This window comes from Ursus americanus, chromosome 4 (genome assembly GCF_024610735.1).
Source record: "Ursus americanus isolate L20-20 chromosome 4, mUrsAme1.1.p, whole genome shotgun sequence".
NCBI classification, from domain to species: Eukaryota; Metazoa; Chordata; class Mammalia; order Carnivora; family Ursidae; genus Ursus; species Ursus americanus.
Window position 1 is genome coordinate 10,907,625 of NC_142130.1, and position 18,516 is coordinate 10,926,140.

Consider the following 18,516-nt stretch of genomic DNA (forward strand, 5'->3'; position numbering starts at 1 on the left):
GATGCTGGTCTGTCATCCATTGTGTCACCTGTATCAGAAACTCAGACTATCTTGTTCCCTTTGGTTTTTGTTTTCATTCAACAAACGTTTACTAAGCCACGGCTACTCATAGTTGAATAGGACTTGGGTCCTGTCCTTCGGGAGTCCCAGAGTCCAGTGGGAAAGGGAGACAAATGCCATAAACGTGATTCGCGATAGTAACGATAATAGCAAGTTGCTGTGGAGCAGAGGGGTGATGATAGGTGCCATACTTCAGGGAAGGTTACTTGGGGACAGTGAGACCCGGCTGGGGTTGTGAATGATGAGTAGGAGTTTGACTAAAGAATTGGTTAAATATATCATGAGGCTGTGTCTGTATGGAGAAGAAATGTTGGGGGGGGGAACTCTTTGAGAAATGGAATGAATGACAGACTGAAAAGGGAGATTCAGTACTCCTATTCCATGTTATTCATGTTTTTAAATTATTTTATATTAAATTTTAATGCTCTGTAAAGATCAGATAGTGACAAAAATGGAAGAAAAAAAGGAAACTGAACAGTTTACATATCTCTGTCTGCAAACTAATAATAATCTACCACTAAGCGAAGTCTTTATGAACATGGAGCTTTAGCGTCTGTATTAATAAGTCTTGTTTTTAATATTTTATTCAGACCAGTATCCAGAGAGCAGCAAAATAACCTTTAGAAACTTAGAGCATCAAGGTCCTTTTGACTTTTTTTAAAGAATTAGAGTATGCACGAGGTTGGGTTTCTGTGGAAACAGACTCTAAAACAAAGCTTGGAGTGTAAGTAGTGTATCTGGGAGGGTAAGCGGTCCCCCAGGAAGCCCAAGTTCGAGTGAGCCCCTGGGTGGAAGGGCAGGAAGCCCACGGCAGGGTCTCTTACCGAGCAGCTTACAGCTGAGGGGGGCTGGAGCCCCGTCCTACTGTGAACGGCAGGCGGGTGGAGCAGAACGTGCCTTCTTGTGGCCCTAAGTAAGGGAAGAAAGCTGGGGTGTTCGAAGGTGCCAGCGTCCTCTCTTCAGATGAAGTCTTACACAGAGGCTACCCCAAAAGGGAAAAAAAACCAGCTGGGAAGAGGTGAAACATCACCTCGGCACCCATTTCAGCCTGGGCTTGGGTCCTACTCCCCCGTCGCTGGGTTCTCCTGGGAACTGAGGCCTTTAAGGAGCCTGGTTTGAAAGGCACTGGCTTTGAAGATTTGCAGGCCACCAAAAGTACCTGCGGTTGTGGCTCCTTCCATGTAACGCGATGGCCGTCGTGGAGCTCATGAAAGTCTCCCATTCAACTTTTTACCTTTAAAAAAAATTCCCACACAAGACTGACGAGTTTACTTTCTGGAAGATCAAATGTGAATTACGTTATAAGGACAGATGTTCCAGAGCTATTGTGGACGTCAGGACCTAGACAAGAGAGTACTCCATGTGACGGTGTTTGCATTGTAGTTACAACTGTTTACCTGACATTAACTCCTCAGCCCGTCTTAGGCCACTGCTTGTCATCACAACAGTGTAACTCGAAGATGTAGCGTCTGATGTATATATAAAAATGGATTTGGATCATTTTGTCTGTGTTTGTTTTTCCTCAGGTTTCTAATATTCAGGCCAGAGCGGTTGTGCTGTCCTGGGCTCCCCCTGTTGGACTTTCATGTGGACCCCACAGCGGTCTTTCTTTCCCCTACAGCTATGAGGTTGCCTTATCCGACAAAGGACGGGACGGAAAGTACAAGATCATTTACAGGTAGCCTATATCTCCACATGTTTTCTTCGCTGCTGAACGGTGAAATTGGAATCATTAAGGAAAATCAGAAACAGGAAAAATTTAGAGGCTTTGCAAGCTTTTCTTTAAATAGTTCATTTTAAGAATTAATGATAATTATAATGGCAAGAGTTATTTTTGTCCAGAGTCATTACCAATCAGAAATGACTTTTGTAGAGCTCCTTGGTGTTCATGAGCTATCCCTTGGTTAGGTTAGCTTGTCAGGATGGTGCTAAAGAAAAATTTCCACTAATGCCTATCAGGGTAAAAAGTGAGCATGACTTTGAGTTTTTATAGACATCAGTCATGCACTCACATGATTGATTACCTCTTTTTAGACCCAGACCATTTTCTAGTCTGGTTTTTTTTAATTCTATATTATGGTTTCCTTCCATTGCATTCTATTTGTTACCCTCCACAAGAGTTTTCTAGCCTGTAGTATAGATTCTTTGAAAGCATTTCAGTCCAAGGCTTTCTTAAATAAGTTTAGTTCACAGGGTAAGGGATCGTCCCACACCACAGAAAGCAGGTCACACCAGCTCACTCCCGGGTGAGGACGCTGCGGTGATTCCCCATTGTACTTAGAATAAAACCCTAACTCCTTATTCCAGCTCACAACCATTTGGGTCTATTTTGAGAAGTCCAAATTGGTAGGGAAATACAGCGCACCGTTTGCCCCAGCCACGCCAAGAAACAATGAGATTCTATCCAAGCAGGATGACCGCTGGTGGCAGGAGCTAGCCTCAAGTGCCCAGAGGGGCTAGGCAGCTGACAGCAGTGAGGAAAGGAGGAAGGTTGGGGGTGAGGGTTACAGGAGCACTCCTGTCTTCCTCTGAAAGGAGCAGCCGCCGCTCGCCTAAAATAGGTCGTTGCCGTAAGGGAGTGCAGGCCTAGCGTTGCCGATTTGTTTGGATTTTTTTTCCCAAGAAATACTGCAAATCTGAATTGTTATGTAAGTTTTCCTAATGTCAGACTCATTCGGCAAATTCAAAAACACATTAAGGATGCAGCGCGGGTCACACTTGAGAACTGTAGGCACGGTGTGGACATTGGCTTCCAGTTTGCAACTTTAAAGAAGTATTTTTGTTTGAAATAATTTCCAGCTTATAAAATGTTGCAGAAATAAAGAGCTCAAGGAATTTACACAGATTTTGCCTATTAGTATCTTTTTATCCTCTTTGGTTTACTGTTGGAGTTACTCACTCTCCCGTTTTTCTCTCTTCCCAACCCGTATTTTTTCCCATTTGTTGTCTATGGCATGGCCTTGTACTCCTAAATACTTCAGTATATTTCCCAGGAATAAGGGTATTTTCTTACATAGCCACAATGCAGTTACCAACTTCATGAATTTACATTGATAACAGACTTTGGTTTAGTCCACCATCCGCATTCCAGTATTATCAGTTCATTAAATAATGTTAAAGCATTTTTCTTCCCCTCCAGGACAGAATCCTGTCCAGGGTCGGATATTACGGTTTGTGATCATATGTCTTTCACCTTTAATTTGGAACACTAACACAGCATTTGTCTTTTGTGGCCCTGATGTTTTTTGAAGAATACAGTCAGGCCCCCACCCCTCACCTTTTAAAAACTTTTAATGGAACATTCCTTATTTTATGTTTGCCGTTGCCTCATGATTCAGTTGAGTTGCATTTGCACCTTCTGATCATAGAAGTGGTTTTGTTTTATGTAAAAGAGTATTGATTTGTATGTGTATATATCAGAGAGCTATTAGCGTTGATATGTGAGGGAGGCACACTGAGATTTCTTCCAGAGAGCTGAGAAGTTGAAGCGTTTGGGGTTCCTGCCAAGGTGAGTCCAGGAGCTACCTTCAGTTGACAGCTGGTGTAGTTATTTTACACTTAATGTTTATCTCTCTATTTAATTTCCTTGCTTACTTACTGGTTTTTATGTATTTACTTTGAAGAACTGATAAGACCTTTTGGAACTTCATTAGTAAGTTAATCTTGCCATTTTCCTGATCTAGGACGGCATCATTAAAAGGAATCTAATTTTCTAGTGCAAAAGGGTAATAATACCAGATAGGCAAGTTTATTTCCGGTTTATGGTGGAATCGGACATAAGAGTTCTAGAATCATTGCTCTACATGACTATGAGACCTGTTGAAACTGGTATCATTGACTAATAGATGATTTTTCTTTGCAGTGGAGAAGAATTAGAATGTAACCTGAAAGATCTCAGACCAGCAACTGATTACCATGTGAGGTGAGTTAGGATGTGAGACCTGACCTGTGTTGGAGAATTCAGATTTCTGAAATAAATCATGTGCTCCTTTTGAAAAGTTTTTGGTTGAGGGCACTTGCCTAACAGAAAGTTGCAGTACCTTAGCTCATTGGCCATTCCTTAGCGTTTTGCACTTGAGAGCATAGTGACTGGGGAGTACACAGAAAGGTTTCTGGTAATAGAAAAATAGATGGCACGCTGAACTGAATTTTTTAAATGATTTTTAAAATAACTTTCGTAGGGATGCCTGGGTGGCTCAGTTAAGCATCTGCCTTCAGCTCAGGTCGTGATCCCGGGGTCGTGGGATTGAGCCCCACATGGGGCTCCTTGCTCAGTGGGGGGCCTGCCTCTCCCTCTGCCTGCTGCTCTCTCTCTCTCGCTGTCCCTCTGACAAATAGATAAAATCTTTTAAAAAAAAATAGAATAACTTTTATATAGTCTTCTAAGATCTGTTGGACTGTATGGTTTAACATATAATATTTCCTTTCTGTAAAACAAATGAATATTTTGCCCCTGGTGTATCAGTATACATATAAACTGTATATTCAGCACAAATGAGTAAGCCCTGCCATGTTGTAAGAATGCCTTTGGACCTTAAAAGACAGTAGGTTTTGAAATGAGACAAGTAATGCAAATATTAAATTGTCTTTGATAAGAATTAACCCAACTTGGCAAAACAGTGAATCCATGTAATCTGTACGAAGTCTGATATCTGTACTGTGATTTTTCTGGAATCTCTGCTATGACTGCTACGAAAGGCAGAGCTAGCTAATCTTAGGAAGAAACCCAGCCAACCATAGACTTGTGAAGAGGAGAGTATTACGTGAACTTTTACAGAGCTCAGCCAATCATTTAAAGATACATTCACATATCCATTTGCAAATAGGTCTCTGAAAGTGGTCTGTAACATTTTTTAAGTTTAAATATTAACTTAAAATTTTATTTAATGTATAAGCTGACCAAAAATTGTGATTTTATCTGAAAGAATACACAACAGCGGAGTCTGTCTTCATTCTTCATTGATGTGGGTGTGTATCAAAGTGTGTGAGATCAAGCACACCTTCTTTATCATACTTCCCAAAGGTTCCTTCCTGATGGAGTAGAGGGAGCATAACGTATTAGGAAGGGCATATATTAATTATGAGGCGGCTTGAGTTCTAGTTTGGTTCTTCTGTGAATTGACTATTTTAACTATGCTTAATCACATAGAATCAAGGCCACAATCTTTCTTAACAAAGGTAGGGAAGCAGGGATGTGTTCAGATTATAATGCCTTAGTAACCACGGAAGTGTTTAAAACTAAGCTCAAAGCAATACCTAAAAGGGCGAGGTGTTTCACATTCAGTCTCAACGTGCTGATCTGTCTGGTTGTTGCGTTGCTTAGAGCTCCGTTGCAACTATCTCTTCTTATTTAAATCAAAACATTTGGATTTTGAATCAGTTAGCTTGAGCCCAAGCATATTGAACTTTTCCTGTACAAACAAAAAGATGGGTGTAATTTATGAAACTGAGATGATAATAGAAATACTTTAGTCTTTCAAATGGTTGATTTAACAACAAACCAGAAAACGTACCACCATATAGGGAGCCATGTAAATGTTCTTCTGCTTTAGTCATTGTTAACATATGTTTCCTTTTCTCTCCATCTTTTAACAGTTTATTGTTATTGCTTTATAAAGGTTTACTTTATTAATTTCCTGCTCATTCATGAGCTAACAATGTCTTTTTAAAGAAACTTAAATATCATCAGGAGTCTGCCCTTGATTTGCCGTTCTGTCTGTTGTCTCCCTTCATTTCTTTTTCACTCGTCTTACAAAGGGTAGATCCTGACAACATGGGCTCATTGGTTCGTTTTACTGCAACGTCTCATAAGCATCTTGAACTTCTGGGCCGATAAAAGGCATAATCAGTGGTAGTTACTGTGTAGACGCTTTGGATCCAGACTCTCCCCTGACACGTCGGAGACCCCACTCTGGGGACACGCACCACGCCTCTGCGACACCACGCAACCACCGAAGGCACCGCCAGCTGGCGTTTGGTCTCTGTCTCTGCGTGCCAGGGAGTTAGAAGATGCTCCCTCTTCCTGGTCATAATCCCTCTTAGTATTTAAAAAAATTCTCTCCTAATAAACATGTCTACAGTCCCGATTTTACTTTTCCCCTGCTGGTCCACAGTTCTGTAGATCATTCACTCCCTCTCGTCTGACACGGTCTAGAAGAAACATTGCTTGCAACTCCCGCTCCAGTTTCGCTTCCTCTGCTTTGAATTGCTTTGGCGAGGCTGCGTGACAGCAGGGGACAGAGCTTGGACTTCGGGGTTAATGGCTCAGTCCCTTAGTAAGGGTGTGTGCTTAGGCAAGCCATTTAAACTTCAACGGCCTTGTTCCCTCATTTATAAAACGAGAGTAAGAAGGCTACCAGCCTCAGGAAGGTGGCGTGAGAACAAATGAAGAATACGTGCGAACCGATCCTCAATCTGTAAAGTGTATAAACGTTGTCTCTGTTCGTTCTGTTTTTCCAAAATCGTTGCAGTGTTTCCACACTCTGACAATAAAAAAGACTTCGTGACACAGGCATGGCTTCAAAGCCTGTGTATGGTTTGACCATATCACTTAACTACTTTATCGGGATAAAGATATGTCATGCTTGGCACTGAAGAGAAAGGAGCAAAATCTCTTTTGATGGTACAGCTGCATTAACATTCACAACGTCTTAGTTCCAGGAATGGAAGCTCCTATCAAACACAGTAGCCTCAAATATAATTTTAAATATAACAGTCACCCCTAATTGCCTCAAAAGGCTGGGTGGAAATAATTTTCTCACTAAATTTCCATAACAGAAGCTGCAGAAGAATTCCATTACTGTATAGCTGCGAAATAAGCAATTATGTTCATTGCCATTTTTATTTATTCATGTTACCAATTTAGAAAGTGTCGCCCTGGTGCAAGTCTGTAGAGCCAGTGATGGAAACGACGAGAGAGTTCTTTCAGCAGTTCCAAGCAGGCTGCCTTCTCCTTCCAGCTCCTCAGGCTGCACGTTTCCATGAAGGCCTGCAGAAGTCTCCAGGCATCACTCTGCAGTAGAGTGAAGGGTTTTCTTTCTGCTGTCATATCCTGAAGTCCCGTCTCAGGCTTCTGTTCTTACATGCCTTGTTGCCTTCGATTTTGCTACTCTGATTTCATCCCCTTCATTCAGATCGTTACGCATCTTCATTCAGTGCTTTTTCTTATTTTTACCTCTTTTCTCCCTCCTGTTAGTATTGCTCGAGTTCACCCATCATATAACACAAACCTTTTTTTAAGTAGCCGTCTCTCAGTCGTGGATGTTGTCACTGACTGTCCGGTGCTCAGCTGGCCCCAGTTCCTGGGCAGGACAGCTCATGACCTCTTCCCGTCAGCCCACTGGGATTGGGAATCCTCGAGACAGTGCTGCAGGCCGTGCATCTGTGGCTGTTTGGACCGGCACTTGCCATGCCATTTAGGCCAAATTCCACATGGAAAATTGTATATGAAGACATACTAGGTTTTAAAGATTTTTTTTTCTTACTCATTTTTTGCTATGAGTTTCTGTGTGTCATTTCTGCACATCTAACATCTAACCAGTCAACCTCCCCCCCACCCCCTCCTGGTGAGACTCTATCACGTTGACTTGAAAAATTTAGGTCTTGGGTCTTGGGTTAGATTGTGATTAAAGTCGTCACTTTTATATTTCTTACCAGGTTCTAACACAAATTGCTTTTTGCGTTTTAATGTTGGTTGAACGGTTAAAAGGAATCAGTTTGTAATTACCGAAGTGTAGTTACTCAGTGCTTCCGTAGAGGGCATTGCATTATTTATTGTATAAAGCCACCAATACAAAATCCTGCTTGTGTGTGTGTGAGACAGAGAGAAAGACAGAGACAAAGAGTGTGTGTGTGTGTGTGTGTGTGTGTGTGTGTGTGTGTGTGTGTGTGTGTGATTGTATGTTGAAGAAGGAGAAATGAGAAGAATCCTACCTACATACATATATCATACATGAATAACTATGTTTTATAATACTTACATGTACATTTATAAGTTTATATACATAAACATTTATATTCATTTATTTATATGGATATTTATACATACACAAAAATTCCATACTCCTGTCCTAATTGGTAATTTTAGAATTAATATTGATATTGAACTAACCATTTTATTGTGGGAGTCAAGAACAGTGATGGGATAATCAGGAATTTGAGTGATGGAATGGGCAGCAATTTCATGGCAAACTTTGAAGCAGTTTTCCAGTCATTGGCATTAACAATTTGGCAAAGACGTTGCTCAGAAATGATATCACGTAATAACATTTCTCAGAAAAATTACATGATGAATCGTTTCCAAAAATATGGTTGACCCTCTCAGTACAGAATTATGAAATAGGTGTTATTGACTAGAAACCGTGGCTCTACCATGTCACAGATGTGCCGGAGGAAGTTGGAGGCGAATTTCTGAAATTTTTTGCAGCACCTGTTTCATAAGCATTTAGTCAGTATTTAAACTGAAACAAATGTGAAAACCCAGCACAAGATTAATCACATCATTAGAAAAACGTATTCTTCTTGGCTGGGATGAATGCAAGAGGAACTGAACTGTTTGCTGATTTATTTAACCCGAGAAACTGATACTCTTCCTCTGGTCCTCCTTCCACATGATGATATTTAGAGAAACACATCACCATCCCATGAAAAACATTATTGCAACATTTCTTGAAAATAAAGCATCATTTCCAAAGACTTTTCTGTAAAAGTTACTGCTAAAAACGGAGCAATTAGTTGCTGTCTATTTACTGAACAACTTTAATTGACGGATATAATCACGGGACACTGGATATAATGTCAGCTTTTAGATACTGTCTGCTGCACGTTTACACTGCCATATAAAATGGATCTCGTTTCCTTTGTGGACAGACTTGTACGAGTGCAAAGCATCGACTCCTGATTTAAACCATAACATTCTTTGAGTTGTAAGGCAAGAAACTTAACTCTCTGTGGCCCATACAACTGTCCATCTTCAGCGACCTCAGATTTTTATTCTGTCGCCGGGATCTTCGGTTCCTCCCATCAGTAGTCGTCCTGCCAACTGGCTTTCAGGAGCCTCTATCACTCATGTTTCTCAGCCTAATAAATGTGGATTTTGTGACTCCCAGAATCCCGTTAAAGAGCAAGAGCGCACTTGACTGAGTCCAGATCTCCCCAGATAACTCACTGCAGTCAGCCAGCCCCCTTTGTAGGCCCTTGTCCCTGCTTCCTTTCCTCTGCTGTATGCGCCTTATAGATTCTGGGGGCTGTTCGTATGAACATTCAGGACCCAGTCGACCTGAGTATGGTCTGAATTTGCAAACACATGCCCAGTGACTGTGAACTGAAATTCCTCCGAGGACCCTAAGTGGGTCGAGAGCTGGATACAAGGCAGCTGAGAAGGGATCTCCATGCTGCGGAGACAGCTGCTAGTGGTGAGGACTCTGAGCTGGACAGCACCCGCCCCACCTGGAGGGGGATTGCTCTCCCCTTTATCTGGTTACTACCGTGCAAGTATGCAGTTGCGTTGCTAGAACTTCTAAGAGGTTTATTTTTCTAAACGAGATCTCTCCAGAACTTTAAGTGTTGGCTTGATCTTTAACTTTTTATTTCAGAAAATTTCAGATACAATCAAAAGTAGACAGTAACTGATGGACTCTCATAGACCCATTGCCCAACTACTCATTTCCTTGCTGGTCCCCACCTACTCCTCCTGCCCCCACAGCTGTGTTGAAGTCCAGACATCATCATATTTCATCAGTGCACCATATGACCATCATCACACACCCATCCAAAACAAGCAAAAAGGATAATTCCTTCATGTCTTTAAAATTCAGGGACTGTTTCCATTTCCTCAACTGTCCTAAAAATGAAGGTTTTGTTTCTTCAGTTTGTTGTAATTGAAATTCAGACATGGTCTCAATATTCCGTTGGGCTGGTATCTCATAAATTTCTTTTCATCTCTAGGTTTCCCCTCCCTTTCTTTTTTGTCCCTTTGCAATTTATTTGTTGGAATAATTTCTTTTGTCCTGTAGAATTTTCGGCAGTATGAATTAGGCTGATTGCATCCCTACAGCTTTGCTTAATAAATTCTCTTTGTGTTTCCTTTATAGTGGCAAGGAGGCTTAATCTGATACAGGTTCAGTTTTTCTGGCAAGGGTTTTAGAGATAGTGGCATCGTCTTTCATTAGGAGTGTATAATGTCTGCTTATCCTTTCTGTACTGACCATTGCCTAGGTCCTTCCATTCATGCATGGGTGGCTGTGGTATTTTAAAACACTATTTCTTCCCTCTCCCCCACACACATCTTGGGCCAGATGTAACCCGTGAGCCACCAGCTGTAGAATCCAGCCAATCTATTAAAGTTTAGGCAGGAACCCTGCCCATGTCTGGAATGTTCTGTGATTCATTTCAAGTAACGTACTCCTAGTGAGCCTGTCCGGATACATGGAAATGATCTTGCCAAATCTACCGTTCACTTTTATATGATCATGTTCCTATTTACAGTGAATGCAAAAAGGGACATCTCTTTTCATCAGGTTGGGTGAAGAGGGCCCTAATAAGTATCCTTTGTTTGGATCAGATGTCGTGGTGTCCTCCCAAAAGCCAAACAAGTCAAATATCCAGTAAATAAGTATCTTACCTTTTAAGATGGGAATACGCATTAGGACTTTTAACATGCATGACCTCTATAAATTCTTTGTGATAGACCTTGAGGAGAAAGGACCTTGCAAATAACACACCTAATTAGGTCCTGTTTTCCATAGTGTTATCTCTAGCCATTTTTTATGTTCATTGGGTAGATGAGGGGAGATGGATTGTGGGTGTTCAGAGAAGTGTTAATTTCGGGATGAGTAAGGACAGTAGGCAGTAGAGTACAGCAGTTAGATTTCCACGACTGTTCAGTGGAGGCAGCTTTCCAGATGTGTAGCTTTGGGACATTGACTTCCTGTCTCGATTCTGAGTTTTCTTCTGTCTTTAATGGGACCTCAAGAATTAGGGCTCGATATATTTACCAACTCTGATTAGCTTAATCCTTGCATCCTTTTGGGGCAGCAAAAGTTTTTGTGTTGTCTTTTTAAAAGAGTAGATTTTTCAAGTTGGATTTTTTTTTTAATGCTCAATATTAAGAAAAATGGAAAAATAGGAAGATGATAAAAAATCAACATAACCCTATTTTATGCCATTTGAAAGAAGTCTAGTTTTTTTGTTTTTTTAAGATTTTATTTATTTATTTGTCAGGGAGAGAGCCAGCCAGCGAGAAAGGGAACACAAGGAAGGGGAGTGGGAGAGGAAGAAGCAGGCTCCCAGCAGAGGAGCCTGATGTGGGGCTCGATCCCATAACACTGGGATCACGCCCTGAGCCGAAGGCAGACGCTTAACAACTGAGCCACCCAGGCGCCCCAAAAGAAGTCTAGTTTTTAATAGTACATTACATGCTTTTTCTTCATAGCTTCTCTGGAGAAATTGGGCACATATGTTCAGCATTGAGCCCAGCATTTTAATGCACAGAGTACACAGCTTTAATCTCGGCGCCGGGTGCAGAAGTAAGATGTTCACATGGATAAACTGTACCTGAACGTGGTTTTTGTCGAGTCAGAGATGCACTTGGCAGTGGCAAGCATGTTTCTATGTATGATACTTCCATATTTCTACCTAAATACCTAGTGTTCGGAACAGTTAAAGATGGTATCTATTCTACCCCGTTGTTTATACTTCCCTCTCCAGTTGTAGACTTTTTGCACTACTTCTTGTCTCTTTCCAGCCAAACCTTAACTCTGCTTTCAGCCTCCTTCCACACAAAGTCAGCTGGAGAGTGGCTTGATGGTTTTAGAATGTATATTTGAAGACCAATTTGGGGATAAGGATATTTATTTTCTTTCTTTTCCTTTTCCTTTCTCTCTCTCTCTCTTTCTTTCTTTCATTCATTTATTTCAGAGAGAGGAGGTAGGGAAGGACTGGAGGAGCAGAGGGAGAGGGAGAGAGAAACTCAAGCGGGCTCTGCGCTCAGTCTCACAACCCATGAGATTGCGACCTGAGCTGAAACCAAGAGTCAAGAGTCAGGCACCTAACCGACTGTGACACCCAGGTGCCCCAAGGATATTTTCTTATTTAGCATATTGTTTTCTAGTCAACACACCCTGCCTATCTTAATTGGGGCAGAGGGTTCTGACAATTAGTGGAAAGAGAGAATGAGTTGAGGCACATTCCCTGCTGGGGTCATTATCTCCTGGAGTTGCTGGCCAGAGTTCCGTCAGTATAAGACCAGTAGATAAGAAAAAGAGTCATGTTGTATATTACATAAATTCCGTTCTTCTGTGGAAAGCCCTGGGGCAAACCTGAGATAAAAACCCCAGTCTTCTGCAATGGGCCACGGCCACTGACCGTCTTTGTCTGTTTGCTTTCAGGGTATATGCCATGTACAATTCCGTAAAGGGATCCTGCTCTGAGCCCGTTAGCTTCACCACCCACAGCTGCGCACCTGAGTGTCCCTTCCCACCTAAGCTGGCACACAGGAGCAAAAGTTCGCTCACCTTGCAGTGGAAGGTGGGTAGCGCAAAGTGTCGGGCACAGTCTGACGTCTAGCCGTTCGAAACATTTTTATTGAGCACTACTCCAGTCTGGTGATGGTGTTTGATTTTCTGCATAGTGGCTGTGTGAAACAAATTGTTATGATATTGAAAGCTGGTATGTCTGTAAAAACTGGGCAAAGCAGTAGGGGGTAGAAGTACAAGAAAGTTCTGACTCTCTCTGCAGGGAGAAATCTTTCAGGTTCATGAGCAACACGGTGTCCGTGATATGAATACTTTAGATACCTATTCATCACTTTCTAATGGTTTCATTCATTTCAGCAAACGTTTGAACTGAAGACTTCAGTAGAAAGTTTTCATAAAGATTTAGAGATAAGTTGGTTTTGACTTCATTGGCTTCTTTCAGTGGCGACTCTGAAATGTTTAATATTTAAAACTGCCTAGAATGTTAAGTGTTGTAACTACATTAAGACTTAACCAACTTTTACTGATGAGGGCTTAGATCAGTTAGGGTTACTCATTTTTTTTTAGAGTCTGAATTGTGTAGTAGTTTTCATAACATACAATTTACTGGCTACCAATAACTCTTGCCAGAGAGAGGTCTTTATGGTGTATCATTAGCTTACTAGCTACGCTTCTGTGTTCACAAGAAAATAGCAGATTCTGTTATCAATGTCTATAGTAATTATTTCTCTATGATTATAGTTTAAATGCAGCTTAAGATGCGAAATTTTTAAAAGTGGAGATAAAGATTTGTGGTGTTCGGGAATAGACTAATGTGTGAAAGAAGTAGGGTGGCTAGGGAGATCTCATATTGGTGAAGACAGACTTTGTCCTTTGGTTCCCGGTGCAGAAGGTTGGATTTATGCAGGGCATCCAGAAAGGCCACTGAGAGCAGTGGCTAGCAATGAAGCCCAGGCTTCTGGAGACCCCTCTCGTGTGGGCAGCTGCGTTCTCATAGCCACTGGCCAGCCTGGAGTGTGTTACTTGGCAGAGGCAAAGTTTAGACTGGCTTAGAATCTGAACTATTTTATTTTCCTTCCTGGCTTCCAGGGATAATCCAGGTCAGTGATTCCCTGCCTTTTCAGAGTTGTAACACCCAACTGGTCATCATTGTTTAAGTCCTTGGAGATACACATGCATTTTAAAACTTGGTCTCTATTTGCACATATACATACATAAACATATCTTTTTTAAAAAGGAAAGAATTAAAATTCATTTTGTTTAGAAAATATAAGAAATCTTCCTAAGATCAACAGAGGGACCCCGGGGTCTTATAAACCTAAAGTTGGGAATCACTGATACATACTCGGCTTAAAACCTGGGTGAAATTCAGGTCTTAGGCAGACCAGCATCTTCAAGAAAAAGTTTACTTATTAGGAGGAAAATATTTCACATTTTCTTTTCTCCCTCTATTTAATTGTAAATCAGAAACATACTCTTGTTCCATTAAGTCGTGTACAAGCTTGAAAGCTCTGGATTCGGTTCAGTTTTCATTTAAATGTCCTTCGGACAGATTTCCTGATCTCGGTGCACCAGCTGGAGGCCGGAGGAGCGGGGAACAGGGCTCCGACTGCCCCGTGTCCTCGAATCCACGAACACACGGAGTGTCGAGACCTTCTGGCCTCTTGGCAGGCAGCAGTAGGAGATAGGGCAGTCAGTGCTCCCACCCTCAAGGAATTAAGAACTCAGTGGGGGGGCACGGGGTCATAGAAGAATCTGCTGGAAGAACAGTTTCTCTAGAGAAATTTATAAACATCATAAACATAGTTCTTATCTTAGAAATGGGTTCTCCTCTAAAACTTTGTCCCTTATTAGAACTTCAGCTGTATCCCTGTCTCCCCAAATGAGCCGCGAAAGCCTGAGAGCCCCGTTCAGTAGAACAGAGAGCAGTCCCCTGAGATCCGGGTTTGAGACGCAGGGGTGCTATGACCCAGAAGGCAAAAGGAGGGAGAAGAGTTTCTTCATAAATGAAGCTAATATTTACTGAGTCCTTGAGGATGATTTATTATTCACAAAAATAAAACAATAGCTATTGTTCCCTGAGTGCTTCCTGAGTGCCCCGTAGTTGAGTAGGTGATTTATATATATTCTCCCAATTACTTATCACATCCATTTATTCTTGGAACATGAAATTAAACAGTGATATCAAGTGCCTGACAGAAGACCGCACTTGACAAACAGCCGAGCTGGGCTTTAGATGTAGTTCTGGGGACCGGTTGCCTTCTGCTGGGGGCCGGACAATGCAGTGGGGGGGGCTCCTGCTCCTTCCTGGGGGAGGGCCAGGCCCAGACACATTTGTGCAGTAGGGAGACCTGGTCTTCTCCTCCTAGCTGCCTCCTCCCTCCCTCCATCTTACTGCCCTGGGGCAGTGAGGGACCCCACGGCAGCACCCCCTTTAGCAGGGCTAACCCTGCAAAGCACTCTTCTCCAAAGTTCTCCACTCCCCTTCCCATCGTGCAAGGCCTGTTTTCTCAGTGAAGTGCATCTCCGCATGCTTTTAAGAGGAAAGCAAATGATGAGACTTCTTTTTGCTAACATGCAAAGAGCTAATTGCTCCTGGTAATCCCACGGGGGATCTCTTTTTTTTCTTTTTTTCTTTTTTTTTAAAGGGAAATCTCAATGGCACAGAAGGCTTTCTAATCTTAAGCACTTAAAAAAAAGTGGGGGCGGGGGGGTGGGGGGCTGTGTGGAGGAAGTTACAAAAAATCGATACTCTTAACCCTGAACCTGGCTGGGTCAGATTTACCCGCTGGACTCCAAGCAGCGTCTACATTTCAGCTGCCTTTTTTCTCCGAACCCTGTTCCTAAAGTGCCTCTTGAAAGTCTTATCCCGGGAGGAAGTAAGGCACCACGTGGGTGTGAAGGTGGAGGTGGAGGGGAAAGCAGGTTTGGCTCTTTGTGGGGCATGATTTATTAGTAGTGGGCCTGTCTCTGCAGTTGAATTATATTAAAATTCATTTGTGATAATGTTTCCCAAGGAAACGCGGGAGCCACCAGGGTTCTCTGTCCGAGGGGAGAGCACAGGGCTAGCGTAGATAGTGTGTTTGAAACAAGTGGAGAGTTCGTAAGTTTTGTCTGTGAACTGCTTTCTCTAAACTCATTTTACTGTTTTTCCTTTTTTAGGCACCAATTGATAATGGTTCAAAAATCACCAACTACCTTTTAGAGTGGGATGAGGTAAGCATATTTTCATATCCACCCATCTAAAACACCATTTCAAAAATAAAATTGCTGAACAAATACCATTTTATTCTTTTTTAAGATGTGCTAAACACATGGGAAAAAAGAACGTAAGTAGAGAAAAATTTAAACCTATAGTATTGACTGTGGAAAAGGAAGACAGACTAAAGTAGTGTAATGAATTGTATTAAGTTGCATTAAGTGTGTATTTACTTGGCATATGTGCAAGAAATGTTACCGAAAGAAAAGACAGGGTCTTACCTCTTGTGGAGTCCCTAGTGCCTAGCCAGCCATCAAATACGTATTAAGAATCGAAGGCCTTGTTATCTTGACTGCTCAGGGCCATTGTGCATAGATGGTTTTGATAAGGTAAACCACACTGCGGCTTGGGAAGCATAATTTGTTTCTTCTTTTTGAAGCCATGGATGTAGTTTGGGGCTGCACTGTTGGGCATTCTCTGGGGGAGAGTTGGAGCCGTGCCTGGAGGTCTCACTCTCCCAATGGCGTGTGTGACCACCCTGCAGACTAGACCGTCCCATAGCAGGCGCCCAGAGGCCCTAGGACGGTATCCATGGTGAAGTTTCCTTATTCTTGAGCCCACTCTGTGCTGAATGGTGACCCTGTGCATTTCTGGCCTTGCTAACACTACCCACAGAATCTCAGGCAGGAAATAACTGGATGCAGAAAGCAGCCGTTCGTTTCTAAAAAGGAACTGTACTTTTTGTTTCTGTAGATTTTAATTCTAATCACTCATTTACCCTTGCTCTATTCTATCTTTCTGTGAGTGAGCAAATAGACGAAGGATTTCGAAAATAGGAAATGTGAAATTGGGGGAGAAATGCAAGTTAACTAGTCTTTGTGACTTCAACTTAGGGGGATTTCAAAGATTCAGAATACAGGCTTAGGCAAAAAATTACTTGTTGAGTGTGGAAAAAATATTTTCACCAAATGTAAAATGAAATTGGACGAAACTCTCAGGATGAAATTTTGATGTGAAAAGGGGGGCCCTTCATCACTTTCTGCGTTAGTGTGTTTTCCCATCTGGGTTGCATCTGAAAGCTGGAGTTCCAAGTTACCCAAGACAACGATCTATTGTTCCGGGGATCCTTGTGAATAGTTCCTACGTACAGATTGGTGAAATCTCAGACTTGACAGGGATATTTTACAGATTAGGTGGGTTTCATTTTAAGGTGGTTTGATTGGAAAGTAAAACCACCCCTACGGCCCTTGTGGAAAGAGATTTTTATAGGCAGTCCAGAAGTCTGGAAAGGAACCTGGCTGACCTGTGAGCACATGGCAGCATCTTGCCATCTCCTCTTCCTCCGAAAGGACAAGTGAGAGTTTGGTGGAACGTGTTTTTAAGCGTGTGTTGGTTTGTTGCACTGACCTGCCTGATGTTTTTTCTCATATCTTGAAGTTTTATATCAAGACAGAGTTTACCACTAAAGAGGAGGCATTTTTCGTTTCAGATCTCCTCTGAGCTCTGTGTGTGGGCGTGGGCGTGTGTGTGTGCGTGCACACGCATGTGTGTCTCCTATGTTTTTTTGTTGCTTTGGACCATGGCCTCATTAAGTTAAGTAAGGTCAGAGAAGTTGAGTATTTGAATGGGAAACCTCCAAGGAAAACCCAGGTGCTACAGGAAATGGTAATGGTGACTCAGTTGTTGGCCTCCTTCCCTTTGAATTTGGATTGAAAGCGTCCTGGCAGGATGCATGGAGGAAATAAGCGATAGCCGCAGATGAAATGGAGAAGCTTTGTCTAATGACCATTTATGATCAATAGCATCTACTATAGACTAGTGAGCACACAATGTTAGATTGTTTATTTTTGGCCTTCTCCTGCCTTTTCCCTGCTTGCTCTCTTTCCATCCTTTCCTTGTTCCCATCTTAATTCTTTGGCCTTCCCCTTCCTCTTCATTTTCTCTCCCACCTTCTAATTCCTGCCGGTGTTGGCTCCGTTGAGCCGTACCGAGGATTCCAGGTTAGTGGACTCTCACCTACTATAGGCCTTTTGCCAACACAGGAATCTTCTGTATTCTGTGGCCTAATAATACCTTGTAGAAAAACTTCTGGACCCCAAACTCTGTGAAGTGCTCCCTGGCCTTTAAAGACCGTGAGCTCCCTGGAAGAATATAATTGAACACCAAGATTAGGAGTTGTGGATTCTGTTCCAGGTTTCAGATGGACAGCTTGACCCCTCCAGTCCTCAGTTTACCCATTAGCTCATGTATATTTACATCATCCATGTTCTGTCAAAGCTCCTTATTTAGGATTGTTCCTTGTGAGAAGAGTACGTTTTAGGATCGTTTTCACTGTTGTTTGGCCTGTTCGTTAATTAAATATTTCAGATTTGTGGAGCATACCCTCAGTGCCTCAACACTGCATACTGTCCCGTGAGGCATCTGTGACGCAGGGAAGGTAATGTTCTTACCCTGGGAGCTGAAAAAGCTATAGTAATGCTATCCTATTGTACTTTTAAACAGACATAAATAAAACAGACTTAACCACATGCTTCTCAAATTTTTCCATCCAGTAGGTTCTTTGCTTGATCTGTTCCTCTCCTTTTCAGTCCCTCTAAAAAAGATTTAAAAATGATATCGTTGGGGGCGCCTGGGTGGCACGGTCGTTGGGTGTCTGCCTTCGGCTCAGGGCGTGATCCCGGCGTCCTGGGATCGAGCCCCACATCGGGCTCCTCCGCTGGGAGCCTGCTTCTTCCTCTCCCACTCCCCCTGCTTGTGTTCCCTCTCTCGCTGGCTCTCTGTCAC

General features: G+C 42.3%; 1 protein-coding gene across 3 annotated transcripts in view; it reads left to right on the top strand.

Annotated features, from left to right (window-relative positions):
• Nucleotides 1-18,516, top strand: part of FNDC3B (fibronectin type III domain containing 3B) — a 339,246-nt gene that overhangs the window by 247,297 nt on the left and 73,433 nt on the right. For all 3 annotated transcript variants that reach the window (XM_045788650.2, XM_045788651.2, XM_045788652.2), the window contains 4 exons: nucleotides 1,587-1,738; nucleotides 3,923-3,982; nucleotides 12,447-12,585; nucleotides 15,696-15,749. In XM_045788650.2, the coding sequence (XP_045644606.2) occupies nucleotides 1,587-1,738; nucleotides 3,923-3,982; nucleotides 12,447-12,585; nucleotides 15,696-15,749 (405 nt within the window). The remainder of the gene's footprint in view (nucleotides 1-1,586; nucleotides 1,739-3,922; nucleotides 3,983-12,446; nucleotides 12,586-15,695; nucleotides 15,750-18,516) is intronic.